Source organism: Apodemus sylvaticus, chromosome 5 (assembly GCF_947179515.1).
Source record: "Apodemus sylvaticus chromosome 5, mApoSyl1.1, whole genome shotgun sequence".
Taxonomy (NCBI): domain Eukaryota; kingdom Metazoa; phylum Chordata; class Mammalia; order Rodentia; family Muridae; genus Apodemus; species Apodemus sylvaticus.
The window spans coordinates 83429354-83454864 of NC_067476.1; the positions used below are offsets into that span (position 1 = coordinate 83429354).

The 25511-nt window shown below is 39.6% G+C and overlaps 1 protein-coding gene across 1 annotated transcript in view; it reads right to left on the reverse strand.

The window, feature by feature from the left end:
• The window catches only part of Iftap (intraflagellar transport associated protein), a 78733-nt gene that overhangs the window by 37535 nt on the left and 15687 nt on the right, over nucleotides 1-25511 (reverse strand). The window contains exon 2 of the mRNA XM_052183072.1: nucleotides 22734-22885. Coding sequence (XP_052039032.1) covers nucleotides 22734-22866 — 133 coding nt within the window. The 5' untranslated portion in view covers nucleotides 22867-22885. The remainder of the gene's footprint in view (nucleotides 1-22733; nucleotides 22886-25511) is intronic.

Consider the following 25511-nt stretch of genomic DNA (forward strand, 5'->3'; position numbering starts at 1 on the left):
TTGAAGACCCAGAAATAATCCAGAAACCTATGGTCACTTGATCTTCAACCAAGGAGCAGAAAAGATCCAGTGGTAAAAAGATAGCCTTTTCAACAAATGGTGCTGGTTCAACTGGAAGTCAGCATGCAGAAGAATGTGAATTGATCCATTCTTATCTCCTTGTACTAAGCTCAAGTCCAAGTGGATCAAGGACCTCCACGTTAAACCAGACACATGGAAACTAATAGAAAAGAAACTGGGGAAAACCCTTGAGGACATGGGCACAGGGGAAAAGTTCCTGAACAGAACACCAATAGCTTATGCTCTAAGATCAAGAATTGACAAATGGGATCTCATAAAATTACAAAGTTTCTGTAAGGCAAAGGACACTGTCAAAAGGACAAAACGGCAACCAACAAATTGGGAAAAGATCTTCACCAACCCTACATCAGATAGAGGGCTAATATCCAATATATACAAAGAACTCAAGCAGGGAACCAAATAACCCTATTAAAAAATGGGGTACAGATCTAAACAAAGAATTTTCACCTGAAGAAATTCGGATGGCTGAGAAGCACCTTAAGAAATGTTCAACATCATTTGCATTAGGGAAATGCAAACCAAAGCAACCCTGAGATTTCACCTTACACCAGTCAGAATGGCTAACGTTAAAAACTCAGGAGACAGCAGGTATTGGTGAGGATGTGGAGAAAGAAGAACACTCCTTCACTGCTGGTGGGATTGTAAGATGGTGCAACCACTATGGAAATCAGTCTGGTGGTTCCTCAGAAAATTGGACATGACACTTCCAGAGGACCCTGCTATACCTCTCCTGGGCATATACCCAGAGGATTCCTCAGCATGCAATAAGGACACAACTTCCACTATGTTCATAGCAGCCTTATTTATAATAGCCAGAAGCTGGAAAGAACCCAGATGTCCCTCAGTGGAGGAATGGATACAGAAAATGTGGTATATTTACACAATGGAATACTACTCAGCAATTAAAAACAATGAATTCATGAATTTTTTTAGGCAAATGGTTGGAACTGAAAAATATCATCCTAAGCGAGGTAACCCAATCACAAAAGAATACACATGGAATGCAATCATTGATAAGTGGATATTAATTAGCCCAGAAGCTCTGAAGACTGAAGACACAATTAGCATATCAAATGATTCCCATGAAGAAGGAAGAAGAGGGCCCTGATCCTGAAAGGCTTGATCCAGCATTGTAGGGGATTACCAGGACAGAGAAAAAGGAGGGGAGATGATTGGAGAATGGATGAAGAGAAGAAGACTTATGGGACATATGGGGAGGGGAGGAACTAGGAAGGGGAAAGCATTTGGAATGTAAACAAAGAATATAGAAAATAAAAATATATATATACAAAAAAAAGTGATAAAGGATTATAAAACAGTCATGTGGTAGATATCAAGCCATCCCCAGTTGGGGAATCCTATGCCATGCCCTAACTAGACTATGATGAAAATGTCCCAGGGATTATTTTATCTGTGACCCTGAGATAGGTCTCTAAAAGCCTAGCACAGCAAAGCCACCATAAGGTTCAATGAGAATGACCTCCATAGGCTCTAATATTTGAATACTTAATCACTATGGTTTGGAACTATTTCAGAAGGATTAGAGAAGATGGCCCTGTTAACATAGGTGTGGTCTTGTTGGAGATTATATGGCACTAGGGGTGGGTTTTGAAGTTTCAAAAGCCCACACTAGACTCAGTTTCCCTCTCTCTGACTGCTGCCTGTGGATCAGAATTTAAATCTCTCAGCTACTATTTCCACACCATGCCTGTCTGCTTCCTACTATGGTAACAGTCTAACTCTCTGAAACTGTAAGCAAGCCCCCAATTAGTAGCATGGAAGATAGTGATGTTGATGGTAAGATAAACTGTGGGGACCCAGGGGGAAAGAGCATTATCAGCTGGCCTAGAAACTATTTTCATAATATTTTGGTTTAAAAAAAAATGTGGTGGCTTTTTTCCTTTTCCTAAAAACCTGCCTGAGGATAAACTGAAGATTTTGGGATTAATGGCTTTCGCAGAGGAGATTTCAAGACAGCCTAGTGTCCTGTGTTGAGTGGTTATTAGTGATTATTCTTGGGCAGATCTACAATGAGAAGGAACAAGTAGAGCAAAGAAGAGCAGGAAACTAGTTTGAGGAGAAAAAGAGCACCAGGAAATTTATGCAAATGTAGTTCATGGAGGGGCCCAGGTTCCAAGCCCAACAGAACCTGCAGCTTCTGCCACGTGGATCTGGATTTAGAATCAAGGATATAGGAAAAGGCTGGTGGAATCTTCCTGCATTGTTAAGGAAAGTCACTGAAGCAGGTATGTGGCGGGGCAATCCTTGCATACAGACCCAGAAAGAACACTGCATGAAGCTGTGAAGGTGAAACCTGGATTGCTTGGAGACCCTAAGAGGTTGTTACTGCTAGAGCCATGCCAAAGAAACCTGGTAAAAGGAGACAGAACCAGCCCCAGAGAGAGAAGTGTGTTGCAGTCAGCAAAGCTGGAGCAAAGTGCCCTCTAGGAAACCCTTAAACATCAGACAGGGAATTGTATAAATTTGGAGTTTGTTCTGCTGGTGTACAATCTTGATTGGCCCTGTATTTCTTCAGTATATTCCTTTTCTACCCATGTTTGACTCTGAATACATTATTAAAAGTAAAATTAAGATTTGTCGGTGTGTTGTCAAGAATTAACACTAAAATTTTGTTTATGCGTAGGGGTGTTATACATAGGATGCTTTGACTTGGTACATGTTTGTACATCTTTGCCTACATGCCCAGTGCCTGAAAGGGTCAGAAAAAGGCATCAGATGCCACGAGATTTGAGTTACTGATGATTTAGAGCCACCATGTGGGTGCTGATAATTGAGCATGGGTATTCTAAGCCATCTCTCTGCGCCCCCCCCCCCTTTTTTTCAAACAATGAAATACTGTTATAGAACCAAGTTAAAGTAACATTGCCTGTGAAAATAATTTGCATTTAATGAATCATTTTCTCTTTAAAAGAGGAAAAAAAAGTGCATATCCATACACTCTGAAACCAGCTCTCCATTACTGTCTGCTGCACCAGGACTAGCAACTCCTCTAACCAGCCACCACTGGAAAGATGACCTCTGCCTTTTGTGCCAACAAATTCTGAATGAAATCTCTGTTGAGAAGACCTGGATGCCAGAGGTAGAAGAGCTCAAGAAGTGGGTAATGTGCTAGGAGAGGTGCCAAAACCACTGCTGGGATAACAAACAATATGAAGAGTCAGCCAAGTGAGGATGGAAGCATCTAAGACTTAGTCTCCCAGACCTCTTCCGTGTTACAGTCAGGTTTCTCATGGTTCCAGAGATAAGAGTAAGTAATGGTAGTCGAGTGACGTGGAGATGCTTAGAAACAGGACAAGCCACTGGGGGATGAACAGAAGCCTCAAGCTTCATCAAAGGCAGAAGGGGACGGCTCTCCTCCTGTGGCTCCCACCATTCCTCAGCACAGATTTTTGTTGTTGTTATTGTTGCACAAATTATTGCAATAAAAGAAGGAGCAGTTTCAGTCCTCCTGGGTATCTTTTAAGTTAAACAAAACTAAATTTGGTACATACCCAACCCAACATTCCTGTACTAGTCAACTGACTTTACTACTTGAAAAGCACAGTGGTATCTGAGAGGAGACAATCTGCAATCACAGGTCATATGTGTGGTCAGGTCACTCCATGCACTCCTTGCCCAATTCCCAATAAAATGCCCAGGGAACCTGACAGTCACCACATGAAACTCCTTTGAAGAAAAGGGAAGTCCAAGTTCCTGTGCTGTTTCTGAATTACTGATCTACTTAGCCCCATACCCAACAAAAACTCTATTCTTAATATCCACCCTCTCGTAAACATCAAGTTTGTCACCTTTAAACTACCAAAAGACTTAGGAAAGAACTTGTTCTCTCCTTCATTAAACTGAAAGTTGAAAATGCTTCCTAAACCTGGAAATTAGTTTTATAAGACTATGTACCATGTCCCTGCAGAGACCCAAAAAAGTGCTTTTGTATACGGGCCTGTTATGGGTTTTCTAACCTAGTAAGTAATAAATCTCTTGGCAGAATGAGATGAGAACAAAGTTCCTTTTCAATATGATAATGTCAAAATGGCAGATGCTGGCACAGCCCTGACTTGGAAGTGGCCAGCAGCCTGATTAGAGACCAGATGCTGCTTCCCAGAGTGAGCTGGTGGCAACGCACACGTGCTACCCAACTGTTCATCTCTAAGCTTCTGTTTTTCATCAGAGTCCTTTTCTACCCTTTTATCTTATCCCTAATGCTCCTTGCTTTGAAATGCACATCAGGCGTAATACAGCGAGAAAATCTAACAGCAGTGTTTCTGAGAACACACGGATTACAGAGACCAGAAAGAGCATTTCTTTGGGCATTTCTGAGTCAAACTTCAATAAAGATGAGAAAGTTTTTTTCTAAAGGTTTTCAGAGGTTTCATTATTCTGAAGTGATGAAATTTCAATTTCCTTTTGATACCAAACAGACAAGCTTCCAATAGGTCAGGCTTATAGGGCCATCTCTACACAGTCAATGTCTAATTTCAGACAAAAGAAAAAGGTCACACTCCTTGGAAAAGCAGAAAGTTTGGATGACAAGGTAAATTACACTTTACAAAGTAAAGTACATGTTGATTATACACCTTTGAAGTAAAAGTGATTATTTGGGGAGAGCTCAATTTTGAGGGAAACTCTTATAAAAAAATTCAAATTCTATACAAAAGCCAGAGCCATGTCTGTGTACTGAGAAACACTCCACACATCAGCACAGCCAGTGTCAGAATCTAAGAGCAAGTCCTGCCAGCCACCTCCAAGTATCCATTCTTCTGCAGTGTGATCAACAGCAATATAAATCAAGCGCATGTTCGCAGTCACAATGAGATACTGAATACATCGCTGGAAGGGAAGACAACACCGCAGTGGGGGATGCTCTGTGCCACACTAGGCAGCCACAAACAGCCTTCTGCAAAGAGAATAGGGGATAAGCAATCATGCTTGTAACAAGGCTGGGTCCTCTGAAAGTCTGGGGCGATTTTCACATTACACTTCGCGTCCACAGCAATGGTCCTGGGAACAATAATATCTTCCCTTGATCTGTCCATCCAAACTACTCCACGCCAATGCTTCTTGTTCAAATGCTTCTCTCCATATCTGGCCTCCCCTGGAGCTACAGTCGTTAGGATTAAATAAGCAATTTAAAAACCAATCAATCATAAATCAGAATAAATCCAAGGAAGCTAAATTCAGCACACCAGTGTTTTGTCTAAATTCCCTTTGCAGTGCTCTGAATTCCAACTGTTTTATGTTCTCCATCTGAAAGGGCACAGGGAGGGGAGGATTACCTCAGCCTGGCCAGTCAGGAATAATTGTGCTTTCCCCAAGGCTGGATGATAATTGACTCATTATTCACAGTCGTAGCTATCAACCTGCCAAGGCACAAATGCACGAGCCTGGCCTGGAAAAAGTACATGTCAAAACCCCTAGATGAGGGGCACAGAGGCAAGAAGATGAAAATTTTGAAATGTAAAGCACTTAGAGAGATGAAGATGGGAGAGTGTAAAGTTGCTACATTTTATCAGTTATGTTCAAGAAGGAAACCTGTGATTAGTAGGGTCCTGGTACTTAGAGAGTTCAAAAGTGATATTCTGGGCATCGACTATGTGTCCTCAAGATGAGAAGGACAACTGAGGCACAGTCCCTCCCATTACAGAGTATCTGAGCTAGGAGTAAAGCCATGTGTGCAAACACCCCAAAAGAAGACATCCAGGACAAAGCACACATGAGAGGCCCAAAGTCAGAAAGTGGCAAAACAGTAACTGGTTTTTGGAATCATGAAAAGCTTCAGTAGAAATGAGTCATGTGAGGTAGGCTTTAAAGAAGTTGACAAGTGCAGCAGACTAGCTACACTTCGAAGAGTTTATTTATTCCATGAGGGATGGAGGGCGGGGTAAGCTCATGAGTGAACCTTCCAGGGCCAGAAGGCCAGGGCCTGTGGCACGATAGTGAATCTTCCAGGAAGACTGGCATACACATCCTGTGGCATGGGAACAGGGTGGATTTGGAGAGCTTGAATAGAACTATGTGCTTGACCAAGGGAGTTGACCCCAGTACAGCCGAGATACAGACTAGAGCAGACAGGCTAGGGCCTAGGAAAACCACTGGACAAATGAGGCACACACTGTAGTGTCTAATGTGTAATCCAGGTGATGAGTAATGGAAGACACAGCTACAGAGGTGGAAAAAAGAACAACAGAGATTCAAGAAAGAAAAAACAGCCTGAGAAATGAGTTCTTGTGTTTCTACAACAGAGAGAAGCCACTATCTCCCACAGGTTACATTCCCTCCCCCTAGATATCATAGAATACACTCCTTATCTTCCCACTGCCATCACAGTCTTTTACTTTCAAATTGGCATTCCTGGGCAACTTTCTCTTACTTTCTGTGATGGAGGATGTAGATAACACAGTGTGCTTGTAACCTGTCAAGGGAACTAGAATTTGGTGCAGAGGCCACACATACCCACCCAACAAGCTGTGCGGAGCTGATCTTCCCACTGACTGAGTCAGAAACAGAATGAAGTGGCCCACCATGCAAGCAGATACAACACTATTTGACTGTTTCCTCCTGTAGCTTTGGCCTCCATTAGGGTGAAAGCTGCTGGTGACAATGTCAACACAGGGTAGACTCCATGGCATCTTAGTTCATTTGTTGTACACAGAAATCCACTCATATTAATTCTTCAGATTAGTATACAAAGTATTTAGGTCCATTTAGACACTGCCCTAGCTTCATGGAACTACGAAGTTAAGGTGGAGTTCATCCCCTTGGCACAGAATGTTCGCACATAAGCTAGACTCTTCTCGTTCTTGAGCTAAACCCATGGTGTGATAAAGAACTCAGAGAAAGTGTCCGTGAGAGACACCTGTACCTCTCCACAGGTTTATCCAGGGGTAACTGATATACCACCAAATCCATTCACTTTAGCACAGTATCCAATGACTTCTAGTGAATGCGTAGTTATGTAATGATCAATGACATTGAACTTCTGGTTCCTATCACCCCAAAAAGGTATTTAATGTAAATCTGCAGACTCCTCCCCATTCCCAAACACAACAACAACAAGAAGTTGATCTAATTTTTATTGCTACCGGTTCTGCCTTACCTAACATTCCATTATAGTAAAGCCATGTACACATGATTTATTTTATCTAGTATAACAATGAGATGCAGCCATGTCGTGGTATATACTAGTATTTCTCTCCTTTTGTTGTCAAATAACCTTTGACTGTGTCTGTTTCTCCTTTCACCTGATGATGGACATTTGGATTGTGTCCCATCTTGTACTACCTGGATGACAATACTGCATTTGTGACAGGGACCAGTATCACTGACCAAATTCCATGGGATGTGAAACATAGTGCATCACACCAACAGAAAGCTACAGTCTCAGCCACTGCTTCCCACACCAGGTAAGAGCAGACATGCATTTTCCCCAAGGCTGTGACTCTCCAGCCATGCTTCACCACAGCTGTACAACTGGACACTCCATCACCTGGCCCTATTCTTCTGTCTTCCAACTCATACATAAGCCTAAACAGAGCAGGGAGCTCCCTTTCAGGAGCTCATTCATGGCTCCAGGAAAGCAAGGTATAACACAAATCTAGGAAACAGACTGATAACCAACTCTTAAACCAGCAAGTTCTGCTGGCTGCCCTCCACATGTTTAATACTTTGCTGGGCTAGAAGGGTATGGAAGGTTAGGAAAGTTATAAGACACAGCCTTTTCCAGGGCAGAGCATTTTACATAGCTCTCAGCTAGCATATCATCTAGAATTTTTTCAAAAAAAAAAAAAGATTAAATATGTGAGCAAGGACTTCTCTAAAAAGCCAATAGCATTTATTCCCTTGAAACTTTCACTTGATGGATGCTATAAATTTTGCTTATTTTTGAACTACATTTCAATGTATAAAATGTGTCCAAAGGCCACAATAAGAAGGCTACATAGAGGTAAACAGAGAAAAAGAGGAGGGGAAGGAAGGGGGAAGGAAGAGAAGAAGAAAGTTAAGGTCAAGAGAGGGGAGGAGAGGGGAGGGGAGGAGAGGAAAGGAGAGGAGAGGGGAGGAAAGATGAGGAGAGGAGAGGGGAGGAGGGGAGGAGAGGAGAGAAGAGAAGGAGAGGAGAGGGGAGGGGAAATGAGGAGAGGGGAGGAAAGATGAGGAGAGGGGAGGAGAGATGAGGAGAGGGGAGGGGAGATGAGGAGAGGGGAGGGGAGATGAGGAGAGAGGAGGGGAGATGAGGAGAGAGGAGGGGAGGAGATGAGAGGGGAGGAAAGGAGAGGAGAGGGGGAAGAGGGGAGAAAAGAGAAGAGGGGAGGGGAGGAGAGGGGAGGGGAGAAGAGGAGACAGGGCAGGGCAGACAAGGCCGTCTTGCTGAGGTCCTACAAGGCTGACTGTCTATGCTGAGCTGCCCTCCTTACTTGCCTCCTGACCTCAACGCTACTCCTCTGACTTTTGTTCGTGTCACACAAGCCACCCTGGCCTTTTCACGGTGCCTAAGGCAGGCCAGTAAAACCTTCTGAGGCCTCTGCAGGGCGCCCCTGGACATTTTTGTAATGTCCAGCTTAACTCCTGCTCTTTCTAATCTCTGTCCAGTCTTATCTTCCAAGGCTGCCAGCCTCATTAATAAAGAATTTCAACATGCACCCTCATGAGCCACTACTCCCTCTCTGTTCCCACTGTTCAAAAGTTCCCATCTTTGAACAGATGGTATTATATTCATTGTTTAGGATCTATTTCTCCATTCTAGAATGCAAATTCTCTGAAGGCATTGATTTTTATCATTTTTGTTCACTTACTGAACAACACTTAGTAAAATGACAATAGTAATGCAAATTACTGTATAGTTATATAACTAAATACTGTACAGTCATTCAGTAATAATATTAATTACCAAGAAAAGATAGTTACAACATTTTATTTTTAAAAAGCAAGTTTCAAAGAGATTATGGATAATATGAAATCGGTCTTATAAAATTATTACAATTTTCAAATATATAAATGAAGGAAAATAGTAAGTTGTGCCTTCATAATTTAGGCATCATAAGAATAAATAGATATATATAGTATATGTGTGTAATATTTAATACTGATATAGCTATCCAATAGAAATTACTGTATATATTTTAGTGTTAATAAAAGAGAAGCTCAGAGTGTGTGAACATGGGCCTCTGATTCTTGTGTCTTCTCTTGGTCTCTTTTCTAGCCCTCTTTTTGCTTGTTTATGGGTTTTATCCAATTCTGATGTGTTAGTTTTTGTCTTATCTTATTATATTTCTCTTTATTTTATTATTATCCCTTAAAAGCCTATAATGGTAAAATGCCCAAAAAGAACACAGTCCTCCTGGCAATATCAGATTGTGTGGCAAGGACATTTTCCTTAGCTGTAGTAGCTTGGGCCATGGACAGTGGCACTGACAGCCCTGAGACTTGAGACAGAATGTATGTGTAACCAAACCAAAGGCCACTCTAAGGTCTGTAGGCTGTTCTATCTTAGTCTCTTTATCAGAGATCATCAGGGTCACAGTAAAACTATCCCCATAATTCACTACACTCTTTCTGTTTTTAAAATAATATGAAATGGTAACAAAGATGTATATAAATATATAAAGCATACCAAATTACTGTTTTGTTTTAGTATGCCAAAACTTTATGAAAGCTATAGATTTACTCTTACAAAATTCAATTTGTACCAATTTGCACAATTTTTTTTAAAATTCATTGATTTCCCTTTATCCATTCCCTTACACACATAAATACTCACATGAATATACACACAATCATAAACACATACACACATATATACATACCTCCATTTCATTTAGGGCATATTTTTAAAGCTATTCTGAAAGTCAAGGTTCCTAGGCTGCACAATAAGACTAGTCAATCAGAATTTAAAGAAAAAATCCTGAAATATGCATTTTAATAAGTACCTCCCGTGAGATTTTTGTGGAAATATAAGATAGAATTCCCAAGTCAAGGTTTTCTGAGGTAGAATTTTATGGTTATGTAAACACTAGTATTTAGTCCTTCCACCAGAGGCCAGCACAGGACCATTGGCTGACTTTTATAGCTGTACACTATACCATATACCATAAACAATATCTACTGCACATAGTTGGTTTTAACTACCTCAAAAAGTGGAGTTGAAACTGACTGATACAGCACATCCAAGGTTTAACATTTAACTTTGATGTTGTTCTTTTAACCTCATGTGGATGAGCCACACTAAACAATCAGAATTATTCCAGTGTGTGAGTTTAAAGAGTAAATGCCAGGGTTGTGATCTTAAAAAATGACACACTTGGACTAGTTCCTAGGTCTTCTAATGCGGAGATGGTGCCCTTCCCATTCTACTGGCCCTGCCTACAACCAAAAGAAACAGAAAGCCACCACTATCTGTTCTACATGAAACATCTTCGCACCCTGAGACTACGCCTGTCTACCAACTTGCACCAAAGTACATTTTGTTCAACTCACTTAAGTTAGAGAGTACTCCAGTGATTAGCTTTCTCTCCATCTTCACAAGTAAGTCTTTCGTATACCATCTTCTGCATGTATTTTAATAATCTAACATTTAAATGGCATCTTTGCTTTTAAATTATTTGAGTGTTGCAAATTCTCTCATTGTTACAGGATACTTTAGAATATACTTCACTTTACAGTAAAGGGGAAAAGTCTACACTATTCTAATCATTCTTACTTTTTTTTCTTTCTTTTTTTTGGGGGGCAAGGTTCAAGACATCATCTCACTATATAGTCCTGGCTATCCTGGAACTCACTCTACAGACTAGGCTGGCCTCAAACTCACAGAGATCTACCTGTCTTTCCCTCGAGTGCTGAGATTAAAGGGATGCATGCTACACCCAGCTTGCTTTTTTTTCATAACCCATAAAGCATTCACTCAATCAAAATCTAAGGCCTCAGAATCAAAACCAATATTCTGAATATAACTCTGTCAGCTCTGTGCAAAGAGCAGTTAATATGGTCTCACCAATGAGCACTAACTGCACAGTCTATAAGTAACAAACATGAACAGCTATCCTCATTCATCAAAAGCATCTGAGATTCATACCATCTTTCATAAGCAGACAGCAATAAATAGCAACAAGGCAATTGATGAGCTCTTCTAGTACACAGTCTCATTTCTGCATCCCTGGATTAATGCATACAGCACACCTACCAAAAATATGCTTTCACATGCCATCCTACCAAGTAGAATATAGCCCATGAGTCTGGAATGCCACTAACATTACCAAGAACTGAACTGGCACTATAATTGGAGACTAAACCCAGTGACCAGTCTTAGATGACAGCTTGCAATCCTTCTTGTCTATCAGTGGCTCCTAAGACCCCAAAGCCTAATTCAAAAGTCAGACTAAGACCAGAGAAGCACATGAAAAAACAAAAAACAAAAAAACAAAACAAACAAACAAACAAACAAAAAAACAAAACAGGATGAGGATTCCTCCCTACGCCAAGGGAGCTATGGGCTGCAAACAAGCAAGCTGGCTGCCACCACTTAAATCTGCCTCATTGGAACAAATCAAACTAGAAAAAAAGAGAGAGAGACAAAAAAAAAAATCACATACTAGAAAGCTGTGGTTTTCATACAAGGAAGACACACGGATGGTTAAAGCAAAGTTTCCTGTCTGTATCCCTTTGGGCTTAGCCAACCATTTCAAAGAAAATATTATTGTTTCATGGCTGAACGAACATTCTGATTTGAATACATGCTTATTCAACTGAATCCACATACACAGTCTTATGAAGCCTCAGCTTCATGTGGGGCAATTTACCTTTTCCCTTCACATAACAACACATTTGCCAACAATGAGTAAAAATAGCACTTCACCTTCAAAGGAATAAACCAAACAACCATGCCCCTAAGTAGTATTATGTGAATCAGCTAAAGGGCGAATTAATTTAGCTCACTATTAGTAATTTTCTATGTTTTGTAAATGTTTAAAATCCCATATGCTTATTCAATTATTTATACCTGTACATGAAATATGTTACATACAATTATAAAACTGAAAATACATACACTAGAAGAAAACATTCTTTTAATTATAACCAAACCAATGTTCTTTTTTTTTAAAAAAAAATTCCTCTTCTTTCTCTAAGGCACATACCAAGAAACAACATCATTGTAACAAAAGAGTGTGCATTAAGAATGCTGCTGAAAATAAATTTAATGATTATAATTCAAATTGTTGTACACACTTAAATATTTTCTTTCTGTACCCAATTACATCTAAATTGAAGAAGACACACACACATAAAAAAAAAATCTCTAATGATTATCTATGGACCAAATATTCCCATTTGAAGTGAATATAAATTGTAAAGACCTCCGCTGAAGATTTATGCTAATATACCTAAAACAAAATGGCTCCATCAGCTTGAAATCTGTCATAATTTGAGAAGGGAAATTTCCTTCTGCAACTGAACCAGCAGTTTCTGTGTTTCATAATTTGTCAATTTGTTCCCTAAGTGTAGTGATTTAGTGACGATGAAAGAAGCTGAGAAACAAATGAAAACTGCTTAATTACAGTTTGCAGATGTTCCCCCCAAAGAGAGAGACTAGCTAGTGCTGCAAGCGCGGGAGGATTCTTCCACAACCTTCCTGTACACTGGGTCCCTGTCCTCCGGTCTTTTTTTCCTCCTTTGATGTTGGATGCAGTATTTGATGTTACTATGAAGAAGTCATATATAGAAGGTTACTCACATGACCACTAGAAAATGTACAGTTTATTCTGTCCTTTTCTTCAAGGATTCTAAAAGGCACACCAAGAAAGGCCTTATGGAGCTATGGAGATGGTTCAGCATGTAAGAACACTTGATGCTCTTGCAGAAGACCTGGGTTCAGTTTCTTGCACCCACATGGCTACTCACAACTGGCTATAACTCTAGCTCCAAAGGACCTAATACCCTCTTCTGACCTTCAAAGTCATCAGACATGCAAACTAAGTATTCATACACATAATATAATCCTTTTAAAAAATTTTAAAGAAAAGCTTTAAAATAGCACTGCCTCCCTATCCTCTTTCTTAGCATGGCATATTAATGAGGCTTTCTCCTTAATTGTCTGGCAAGTCTGATTAAAAGCCCTCATGTGATGGATACCTTGTCAACTTTCCCATAAGATTAAGTCAGTTACTCACTATTTGCTGTGTTATTTTTTGATTGAGCTCTTTGCTGTTAAATTCACACTTGTAAAAGAACTTCCTGGGTGGCCTGACTTTTAACTTTTTCTTCTTAGTGTGGCTAACGGATAAAAGAAAGAAAAAAGAAAAAGAAAAAGGAAACAGAAAGACACTCTAAATAGGCCGTAAACTAAAAACACCATTCACTATTCAGGAGGGAATTAAATGACTGACAACAACTGCACAGAGCTGTGGCACCACAGCCACCTGGAAGCCTGGAGCCGGCCAGGCCGTTTCCAACTTCCTCCAGCAGGCAATCTGCCAGTTGCAAGAGTATCAAAACAATGCTAAGCCCTCGGGTTTCTGTCTAATACTCGACAGAAAATAACTGCGAAGGGCTACGCAGTGAGGATTATTTCTCTTGCTGTGTTTTCTTTTATGAAAGAAAGCTGTTTTTCTGCTCTACTGAAATTCCTCTCCTGCTTGGAAATGGGTAAGAGGGCCAGCTGCTTGCTATATTTTGCTCTGTGGTATTTTTCTACAGCAGATTTTAAAATTCATTCTTCAGACTGGGAAAAGCCTCTCTTTGTACCCAACCCTACTCGTGAAAGTTTAAAGATTCATTTCTAACACTCAAATTCAAAATAGCTTTGGGGACCAAAATATGTCAGCTTTAGAAACATGTTGTTTTATGTGCTGTCTCCAGTTTCATTTTTAATTACATTTTTTAGAAGTTGTCAAGTATGAGTAGTAATATTCCTTTGGCTGAACTGACAGTCAAAATTTATCAGTCCAGACGTGTAAACCAAATCCCAGCACAAGATTCTAAGCTTCTGAAAGAACAGACGCTCAATATGGAAACAAATAATGAAAGACTCCTCAGATGAGAAGCTTTGAACAAGTAACTTGGCCTCTGTGGGCCTAGCATGTCCTAGGCAAAGAGCTCCTGGCCTGCCTTTAACTCTTTTCATCTCCCTACCTCCCTACCCCTGTCAGTCAACTGCTCCTTGGTGCTGTCTGTCATTCGGAGCAACACCTCAAGTGCCCTTTCCCCTCCTACAGGCCAGCCAAGCTAACACCTCTGCTCAGCCTGCAGGCCAGTCTCCCTGACTCTAGGGACTTCCTCCTGCTTTGCTCTCCTTTCTGAATCATCAGCATCTCTTAACTACTTTTTACAAATCTCTATGCCTGCTTGCTTCCCTGTAAGCAGTACTGGGGCTCCTAGTCACTGTGTCTGTCAGTGCAAACCTAGGACACCATGACCTGAATGTGGCTATTCCTCAGGGTGGGGTTTGAGGCACCACCTATCTGCTATCAGTTGCCTCTTGTTTTTTGTTTATTCCATCCATTCAACAAATAGTCATTCAGGATACCCTCATTTCACACTCAAGGCATCACTGCTGGTGCTATAGTGAGGAGGAGCAATAGTATACAGCAGTATGCAAAACCCACCAGAGGCCAGATCTCAGCGGGCTTCTCTCAAGAAAAGGTAAAATACATACTTTCTGACTTATGTTCCGATGATTATGTTCCGATGGTTGGAGGCACCATATCAGTGCCTCCAAGACCTAGATAAAAACCATCTAGCACTATCAGAAAGGGAGGAAACACCTTCAGAGTGTGGGCTTTGATGTCATTCTGAATAGGCAGACAGTACAACTCTACCACCAACTTGTCACATGACCTATGGCAAGCTGGCCTGGGCAGCTACAACAAAATAACCACAGGCTGATAGTGTAAATAGCGGAAATGCTTACAGTCTTGGAGGTCAGATGTTCTAGGTCGTGATTTGGTTTCTTATAAAGACTATCTCCTCAACTGTCACAAGGCTACCTCTTTACTTTGTCATTCCAGTATACACATCTCTTCTCCCCCATTCCCCAAAATCATAGTAGATTGAAGACATATTCTAGACTCATTAAACTTAATTATTTTGTTAAAGGCCCTCCTCTCACATCTACTCCACAGTATGGCTAAGGCTTTTCAACATAACAATTTTATGGATTACATAGCCCAGTACATAATGGCCAGTTACTTAACAGGCCTTACAATTTGTTCATCTGTAAACCAGTAATAATAAAAATTAAAGTAGTCTTTAAAAACATCTTACACTATGCTAATGTAAGATTAATGAAGATGATGTAACTTGCAGCGTACAACACCTAGTAACCACTGAATGCCAGAGGATACCAGTAATGTGAGCCCGGTTTTCTCACAGACTTACACTGTTGGGTGTCTCTGTGGGAGAAATGTGATGGTCAACTAACTGTCTGGAATCTGCCACCAAGCATATTTCCAATGTACAATGACTTTCTGGTCCCTGAGCCAGAAGAAGAAATGGTCATATTATTGTGAGAATAAAATTCTTGAAACAAATAATAAATAGGTGAACATGTCAATAAATGAATCAGAACTAGAGAGCTCTGGGCTGTCTCTTCCAACTCCATACTTTAAACAGAAACAAATGTGAGCTTGGGTAGTTTAGTATGCACAGCCCTGTGACTGTAATATAATGTAATATAGACCAGTGGTCCTCAGTCAGTGCAGCTCAATGTTGTTTCAGAAACATTTACAGAATCCTATAAAGAGAAAAATCCCTCAACCACTCACTTTTAGGGACTTTCTAGTTTCTTTGGAAACTCAGTTGTATCACACAATGTTTTTCTGGAAGCTGTCTTGTGAAAGGGTGTTTTGCTGAAATAGCTGTGTGAGGGAATGTATTACCGAAGCAAATGCTTGAGAGGCACGTGCTGTTTAGAAAGAGTATAAGCAGAACAGACAGTGAAAGGATGCTCTTGCATTACTACAGTTTACAACATATTACTGGTCTTTCCTGGTTTTTACTCATCTTGACCTTGTAGAGAGTGCATCAAAGAACTTATCATGCTATTCTGGCTAATTCATGCTACTTCTGCTGACTCATGAAGATTCAGAAGAGCCTTGCAGTTTCTGCTGGATGGGGCCATTGCTACTGATTCCTGTTTAGTGTTTACTATTGGACTAGACTGCTGCTACTGATTAGTGTGTGGTATTTGCTATTGGACTGGGCTGCTTGTATCCCAACAAGGAAGAGTTGAATTGCCTCCAAAGAACTACTTCTAAACATAACCCCATTTCATATAAGCCTTCTTTTTCCCCTATTTCTGGTTGGTAGGCAAGAAGGGAAGTTGAAGTGTTCAAGAACCCTACATAAAATAGGCTTAGATTTAGTGGACTCACTTCATAAGTCTAGAATAAACCTTGAAACCTATACTTTCATAAAGCATTGCCATAACACTTTCATAAAGGATAGTTCTGAGAGCCAACCAAGTCTAAAAACTATTATTCAGCAGAAATGCAATGTGGCATATGATTTTAAATTTCAAACAGTCATTTTTGAAAAAAGATTAAAAAATAAAAAGTGAAGATGACATTCATATTTTATTTAATTCTATTTCAACATAATATTTTAATATTACTGCCATATAATATAGGTGATATAAAAAACATCACTGATGTGTCCTACTTTTATATCTTCAAAATCCAACATCTACTTGACATTTGTAGCATACTACAAATCAAAAGTCAAATTTCATTGAAAATACTTTATTTTACTTTGATTTCCAAAAAATTTGCCTTAAAAAATGATTCACCTAACCAATTTGCCCCAAACACATTTAAACTTTTATCCTAATAAATCACTAAGTATGCATTATCACATTTATATTAATTAAATTATTTAAAAGTAAGTAACTATTGAGACCCAGATTCTCAGTCACACCAACCACAGTTTAAGTAACAATGGTCACCTATGACCAGTAGCCATTGTACTGGACAGGGCAGGGCTGTGTAAGCACGAACCACATGACCACCACACACCCCTGAAGTGTTTGATCAGGCAGGGATTCTCAAGTAACCACATGTGAATGAAGAATACAGATTGAGTCTTCTGTGATGATACAAGATATTAAACTCTAGGCAAAGTGGAAACCTATTTAGGTTTCTCTAAGGTCAGAACACCACCATTTGTTTGAACAATCAAACAGAATGTTCCACCAACTGTGGAATTTCTTTCCAATAACAAGAATGAAAAGAGAAAAGGAGGTTGAGCTGGCAGAAATAATTGCTCCTGAAGATACACTATAAGAAAAATAAAATGCTAAAAACAAAAACAACAAAAAAACAGAAAATAAAATGAAAAAACTCAGTGAGAGAAATGACAAGTAAGAGTTTCCATAGAGATCTATAAAAAATCTTTGATTTCCACTTAATAAAAATAAAGCAGGTTAAAGGAGGTAGAGCAAAAAAGAATCCCTTGAGAAGCTGACCTCTAGGTATTTTAAGAAATAAGTAAGAAAATAAAAACAGACTAACTTAAAAGTTGTTATTCACATAATCACAGTAGATTCACTTCAATATCCTGGTGGCACACACCTCAAATTCCAGCACCCAGGAGGAAGAAGCAAGTAGATTAGAAGTTCAAAGTCACAGTTGGCTGGCTACCCTGAGTTTAAAGCTAGCCCTAGCTATACAAAACACTGATTCAAAAAAAAAATTCTCCATTTTAGTTTCCAAACTACTTTTAAGGTGAATGGTAGGAAATATAGAAAACTTTCCTGGAAGTTAATAACTTATCTAAAGCACAAAATCAGAACAATGACTATGTTGTGCATGTGTACATGTATAGGTATGTGTAAAAACCAGAAACTGAGAATTAGTAATTACTGTAATGCTCTATGACAGTCCAATTTCTGTTGCTATATTAAAATGCCTGGGACTGGGTATTTTATAAAAATCAGTAGCTCATCATTTTGAAAATTCAAGAGAACAGTACCAGCATCTGTGTAGGGTGATGTCAGTGACCTAATAGGCCCCATGACAGATGTCACCATATTGTAAAAACATGACAGAGGCAAGAACCTAAGTCAAGATAAAAGCCAAGAACCAGTGAGAGAACAGTGCTATTCTTTATAGCCATGTTTATTGAAATTATTCTCTCCATAAACGATTCTTTCTTTAGAACAGCATTCCCATCAGTGTAATTACCTTCTACTATGACCCATCCCTTAAAATTTCTACCAACCTCAATACCACTAAACTGGGGACCAAGCCTTCATCATACAAACTCATGAAAAATAAGGCACACCCCAACCATACTGCTCCAGCACTCCCTCAGAGTTACCATACCTAACAAAATGGAAAGATTCAGTGACAATTTCTAAGTCACTGAATTCTTAACTACACAATCTGTATGATAGCAGCAATGTAACAGCTCTATAAAATAAGAGCATGTGCTATCTTTAGTATGGAAGCAAATTAAAAGAAATTACTTTTTACTTTCAGCAGTCCAGAAATTATTCTAAACCATACTAAAGCAGGGGTACAGCTTCGTGTAGAAAGTCTGTTGCTTAGAAGCATTGACTATATAAAACATTGACATTGTATAAAACATTGTATAAAAGTGTGTGTGTGTGTGTATATAGATATAGATATAGATATACATACATACATACATACATACATACATACATACAGAGAGAGAGAGAAAGTGAGAGAGAGACAGAGACAGACAGACAGAGACAGAGAGTGTGTGTATATATATACTAAAACCAACAAAGCCATGACCCCAATGGACTAATGTCAACAGATGCATTTCAACTTCTCTCAACTTCTCCTTTGATGTCTCAGACCTTTCTGTGTTTTGTGTGATGTGTTAGGGCAGAAGGCAAGTGTTAACTCCATCTGCAGCAAACTCATCTCACCCTCTCTGATGGATAGCACAGATGCCTCCTATGCACTCTCCCGGGATTACATGAACTCTCCACACAAGGAGTATCTCTGCACAGATGGTATGGACATAGCAGCATTGTTCATGCTTGTTTTCATATCTCTTGCCGAACTATGAGCACTTGAGAACACACAGTATATCCTAGTTATTTTGAGTTCTCAGTACCTCAATCAATAACTAGATTAAAAGGAAATATTGGAAGAATAATTGAATGAATCAATGAATGAATATTTATTAAAAAACAAAAAAATCATCTTTCAAAACTTTTTAAAATGATACAAATTGACAAATAGAAAAAGAAAGCCTTTTCCACCTAGATATTCTAGAAGGTTCTTAAATTATGTACACAAAGAGATACAGAAGACTGAAGCTTAATACATATTTTTATCTACAGTGTCAACAACATAATACTATCTCTACCAATAAAAGTAAAACTCCTCACAATGATTTTCAAACACATATATCCCAACTTAATCTATCCTCTTGAACTGAAGACAAATTAATATCTCTATGCATTTTGATAAAACATTGTATTTATAATCAAATATGTACCACAGTCTAAAAATCCAGAGTTGAGGGGCTGGAGAGATGGTTCAGAGGTTAAAAACACTGACTGCTCTTCCAGAGGTCCTGAGTTCAATTCCCAGCAACTGTATGGTGGCTTACAACCATCTGTAATGAGATCCGATGCCCTCTTTTGGTTTATCTGAAGACAGGTACAATGTACTTACAGAAAATAAATAAATAAGTCTTAAAAAAAATTCAGAGTTGAAAAAAAAACCCTCCAAAATATAATCAACTTCAGTGTAATATATTGAGAATTATGTGTGATAGTAATAGTTCCCAGCTGCTTTCCAGAGGTCTGAAGCAGTAATATGGATTTCTCTCAAAAAGCCTATAGTTTAATTTTTTCAGGAAAATAAGTTTAATGGGATTACTGACCCTCTTAATATTCCTCTAAAGAAAAGAAATCCCATAAGCATTGTGGTATATAACTATTACCAACATAAACAGAACCATCCATCAGTAGACATGGTAACGGACTTGAGAACTTGAACCCTCAGTGTTCCTAAATTTGCCTGATGGTGGCCGTGTTTGCTCAAAGAGTCCTGCTGAAAAACCAAACACATCGAGGCGAATAAAGGGCCTGGAGACAATGTGGGGAAATGTAAACTTTGAGAAAACAACCTAATTTCTTAGCATGTTAGCCTGGGTCAACTATGCAGACTATCACTCAATCCTGAGCCACTCCCCTAAATACTGTTTGTTCTTTCAGAAAGTATTCAAATGTTTCAAGGAGGAGAGGAGGACGATTACTGACTTAGGGCATATTTTTATACATACAACTCTTTGTGCTTTAAGAGGAATTTTTTGTGGTCAATGCTTTATAATGTGAACAGGCGCCTAAGGATACTTTCAGAGAGAAAAGCAGCCAGTGGGCTGGGGGCAGCATTTCACGTGCTCACACCCAAACTTACTTCAGCTTGCCGGCCACTCACACCGCCATGTTTGGGTCCAGAAAGCAAGAACTAAATCACTAGGCTCAAAGAAAGCAAGCAACTTCCTAAACCCAAGTTATTAACAAACAGATGATATATGCCGGGTTCACAGACTAAAGGTCGATCTGACATGATCTGCATATCAGTGCAATTAATTCACAGCTTCCAAATTAATCAATATTTCTAATTCTCCACTGCATTTAAGAATAAATAAAATAAAAATCACAGACCACTTTTTGTTTAAATGTAAACAAAATATACAAGGATACTATTCTTTGGCTATCAGAGAAACACAACTCAATATTACATTAAGATTCCAATACTGTGAGAATTGGCAGTGTTTTTGACATATTTGTACTGGTTATTTGGGAATTTCACATAATGCTCCCAGATTACCTTTACTTGCCAATTCTTCCATGTCCATCCCACATACCCCTATGGCCTCCCCACCAAAAAAAAAAAAAAAAAAAAAAAAAAGATTTAAAAAAAGGTGAGTTTATGCTGTCCTTCTAGGCACTGGACCATATTAAACTCCAGGTGGCAGCCTCTCCCTCCCCCCTCCCCACTCCAGCCAGAGGCTGCCTGTTGTGATGAGCTACTCCAGCATCCTTATTACAACTGTTAAGACTTCTCTTCAATGGCTACCTGTCTAGGTTGTTACTTTGTGTGTGTTGGGGGTTTCGGGGAGTCTACGTCTCTCTTTCTCTACTATGGGTCTGCAGTCATCAATACCACTGCAGAAAAGGTTTCTGTGTCCTTTATAATCAGCAGGAGCATAGTTCATGGACTTCCACATGATTGACAGCACAGACCGCAGTCATCCACCTGGCTGGTGTCAGCACATGCCATGGACTTCAGCCTGGTCTCTAAATACCAACAAGGCCCCAGCTGCAGCAGGATCACAGGCTCAGACATGGTCCCCTGGCTGCAGCACAGATCACAGACAGCAACATGGCCTCAGGCAGCAGCAGGTCAGGCCTTGCACGTGAACATGGCTTTCAGCAGTAGCTCAGGCCGTGGACATATGGTTCAGCCTTTCTCCACTGAAATGGTTTCAAGTTTTGGACATTCTCAGATTTGAAATATTCTTACATATAGATAGATAGATAGATAGAGATATATAGATATATAGTAATAGATATATTAAGATTGCAAGGGGAAAAGGAACCAAGTTAAAATTTGAAATTCATTAATGATTTATATACTTTAGTGTGAAGGTAACTTCATACAGTATTTTCAATGCATGAATATTTTAGTATAATAACACATGAGGTCAGATGTGGACTTTTCTACCTGTAGAATCATGAATTTTGAAGAATCTCGGGCTTCATATTTTTAAATTGTTCAACCTGTACTTTGAATAATCAAACAAACATGTGAAAGTCCATTTTCCTTCTCTTTATTACAGTTACCTTAACCTTTCACTTATTTAGAGCACAAGCCATGACCTCAAATCAGATAAGAATTACTAGAAAGACCAAATAGAAACTCCCTCTTCTCAACTTTGGATATGCACTGAGATCACCAGAGGAGCTCCCACAAAATGCTGGCTCCCTGGCCCCAGCTGAGCTTCAGAGTCGGCTCTGAAACAAGTGTCCAAACGACCCTCAAAGGAATCTAATCTGCATAGAGTGAGCAAGCACATAATGAAACACACACTTTGACTTTAGGCTTTAGATTATATCAACCCAAGATAAAAGGGATGTTTCCTGTCTACAGCAACCTCAGCACCATTATCATCATCAGTATCCCCATCATCAGAGCAATAGTAACCACTCACAATGTGTAACCACTGTGCTCAGTTATACCCAGTATATCCTGAGTCTTAAACACCCTTTGAGTGAGGTGCCATGATTAGTCCCACTTTCTGGTGACTGCCTACCAGCGTCAAATAGCTGATAGTGATCACACCAAAATCCAGATGTTTAGAGTGTCTTAGTTTAAAATATGCTTTTAAACAACCTCTGTTCTGCATTCAAATTTCTTAAAAAATAAAATGAGGTGAATAATTCCTCCACTCATCTGTAATTATCAAATGTCTCTGACTCTGCAACACAACTCTTGAATAGATAAAGGCATGTGTTTATACCTATAAGTCACAAATTCTCTAGTAAGAATTATGTACTCTGAAGAGTTCAATGAATGTTCATGAGCCTTCTGAAAAGATACAAAGGGCATAGACTTAAAAAGGTATTCATCTGTTGTTGTAAAAATTTTACTTCAATATTTTACCTTTTGAAAGATGAGTAAAAGTGCTCAGAAATTCTTCATAGGTTTGCTCATGACAGTTGACAAACTTATCCAAGACTTCTTTCATTAGTTGATCTTCATCCATTATCTCTGGTTTGGGTATTTGAACAGGCATTCCAATTCACGAGGCCCCTCTACAAGACAAAGAAAAGCAGAAACTAGAAAGTAAGGCAGCCTCAACAGCTATAGAGGGGTTGTGGAGAAATTCAGGACCCAGAAGACAGGTGAAGCTAGCTGCAGTGGAGCCCAGCATAAGAGGTAGAAGCTTCAGCAGTTTGTGCTGTCAAACCAATAACAGTACCTAATTTGGTTTGGATTTCAGCTTTCTCATCATATGACTAAGACATAAGAATAATGTCATGTCAGCAGGTGTTGGAGAGGGTGTGGAGAAAGAGGAACACTCCTCCACTGCTGGTGGGGTTGCAAATTGGTACAACCACTCTGGAAATCAGTCTGGCGGTTCCTCCGAAAACTGGGCACCTCACTTCCAGAAGATCCTGCTATACCACTCCTGGGCATATACCCAGAAGACTCCCCACCATGTAATAAGGATACATGTTCTACTATGTTCATAGCAGCCCTATTTATAATTGCCAGATGCTGGAAAGAACCCAGGTATCCCTCAACAGAAGAATGGATGCAAAAAATGTGGTATATCTACACAATGGAGTACTATTCAGCCATTAGAAACAATGAATTCATGAAATTCTTAGGCAAATGGATGGAGCTAGAGAATATCATACTAAGTGAGGTAACCCAGACTCAAAAGGTGAATCATGGTATGCACTCACTAATAAGTGGATATTAACCTAGAAAACTGGAATACCCAAAACATAATCCACACATCAAATGAGGTACAAGAAGAAAGGAGGAGTGGCCCCTGGTTCTGGAAAGACTCAGTGAAACAGTATTCAGCAAAACCAGAACGGGGAAGTGTGAAGGGGTGGGTGGGAGGACAGGGGAAGAGAAGGGGGTTTGCGGGACTTTCGGGGAGTGGGGGGGCTAGAAAAGGGGAAATCATTTGAAATGTAAATAAATTATATCGAATAAAAAAAGAGATCATATCTCTATGTATAAACATAAAAAAAAGAATAATGTCATGTAATTTGACTCAAAACTAAAATTCTTCCAATATGGGGAGAATCTCAAAGGACACTCACTAACCACCATCACCCCACGCAGTGGCAAAAGCGATGGGAGTTGGTCTGGAGACAGGGCCAATGATGAGTGCTTCAGTGTTAGCTTCCACAACTGTGGGCAATTTCACAGATCCAAATGAACTTGTCCAATCCCTGGATTCAAGACCTTAAAACAGCATCCAGGAAGTCCCTCCATCTAATGTAACCACACCAGTACTTGGTTAGCAAGAAGTGGCTCTGCCTGTATCTTAGTACACCCAAGTCTGCAAATTCTAACACTCCTGTGAAGCCATTGGCGGCTCTACTAAAAACATCTAAAAGTGAGCCTGAATCTGCCTCGCTAACATACCCCAAATGTTCCCTGAGACAGTGAGAATGGATGAATAATTTTAATCCCTCTTGCACATGACATCCTTTCAGGTACTTGAACAAAGTCAAACTGAACCATCTCAGTCTTCTCATTCTATTTCCTGGGACATACTTCTTTTCCAAAACACAGTTCAGAGATGCAGTTTTCTAAGTCACCCCGCACATACCTCTCACCATCATGGAAAGATAGCTGTGACTTCTCATGCCACCATGTGCTATATTAGCACACTCACTAGGAAGACATGATTCTTCACCTGCTTCTACACCCACAGTCATGAAAGACTGAGCACATCTTCTCATCCTTGCATCCCACACACTTAAGACTTCAGGGTGTGGTGTGCACTAAGGATGCTCATCTGAACAGGAACGATGGTCAAATGCCACTGTACTTAACAAAGTCAACTGAACTTGGCCAATGACTTCACCTGACATTGGATAAGGAGTCACAAGAACCCTGTCAAGCCCCCAATCTGGGAAAGATTTAATACCATGTCACCTATATGTGTTTACAGTGGCATCCAGAACTCAAGCTAAGACTCAGACATGGTCTGGGTGTGAACTAATTCTCACATTCTAAATATACTCATCCTATTCAATTGAACATCATGTTCACAACACCACTGGCCTCTTAGCACACACTTCATTGATAACTGTCTCATTCTTCACAATTTGAACTTGGTCTTCACTCCAGATATCATATCTGATTGAATTCTGCTGGGAGCCTGCCCAGCCTGGAATGAGCTTGAAGTAGGATACAGCTTCAGACATTGCTTTAAAGACTGATAGTCTCTGGCCTTCTGGCTCTCTGACTATACTGAATGTTTGCTGATAACTTGTAAAAGGTTCAAAAAACTTTCTTGCTTATTCTATGGTTTTAAAACACTGGCTTCTTTTCTCTGTAACTCTGTGCTTTATTAAACATTGTAACTCTGTGCTTTATTTAACTCTTTATGCTTAAATAAGTGCTAAGGAAACTTAACTCTTTCTTACTGTTCTGTGCTTCATTAAAAACATAAGCACTAATATCTGGTAATTAAACACACTTTTTAGCAGCAGGGAATTAAGTGAAAAGATTTATTGCTAGTGCTCATTTTTCTGGCCAGGCAGCCAGAAGCCCTTTGCTGGCCTGGCTGATTAACTCTTTATGAACTAGAGATGAAGGAAAGGAAAAGAATTGAGATGCTCTGTACAGGCAAATATGCACAGGTACATGTGCATTCAAACATTTATATACCTACACTCTGGCTGGGCC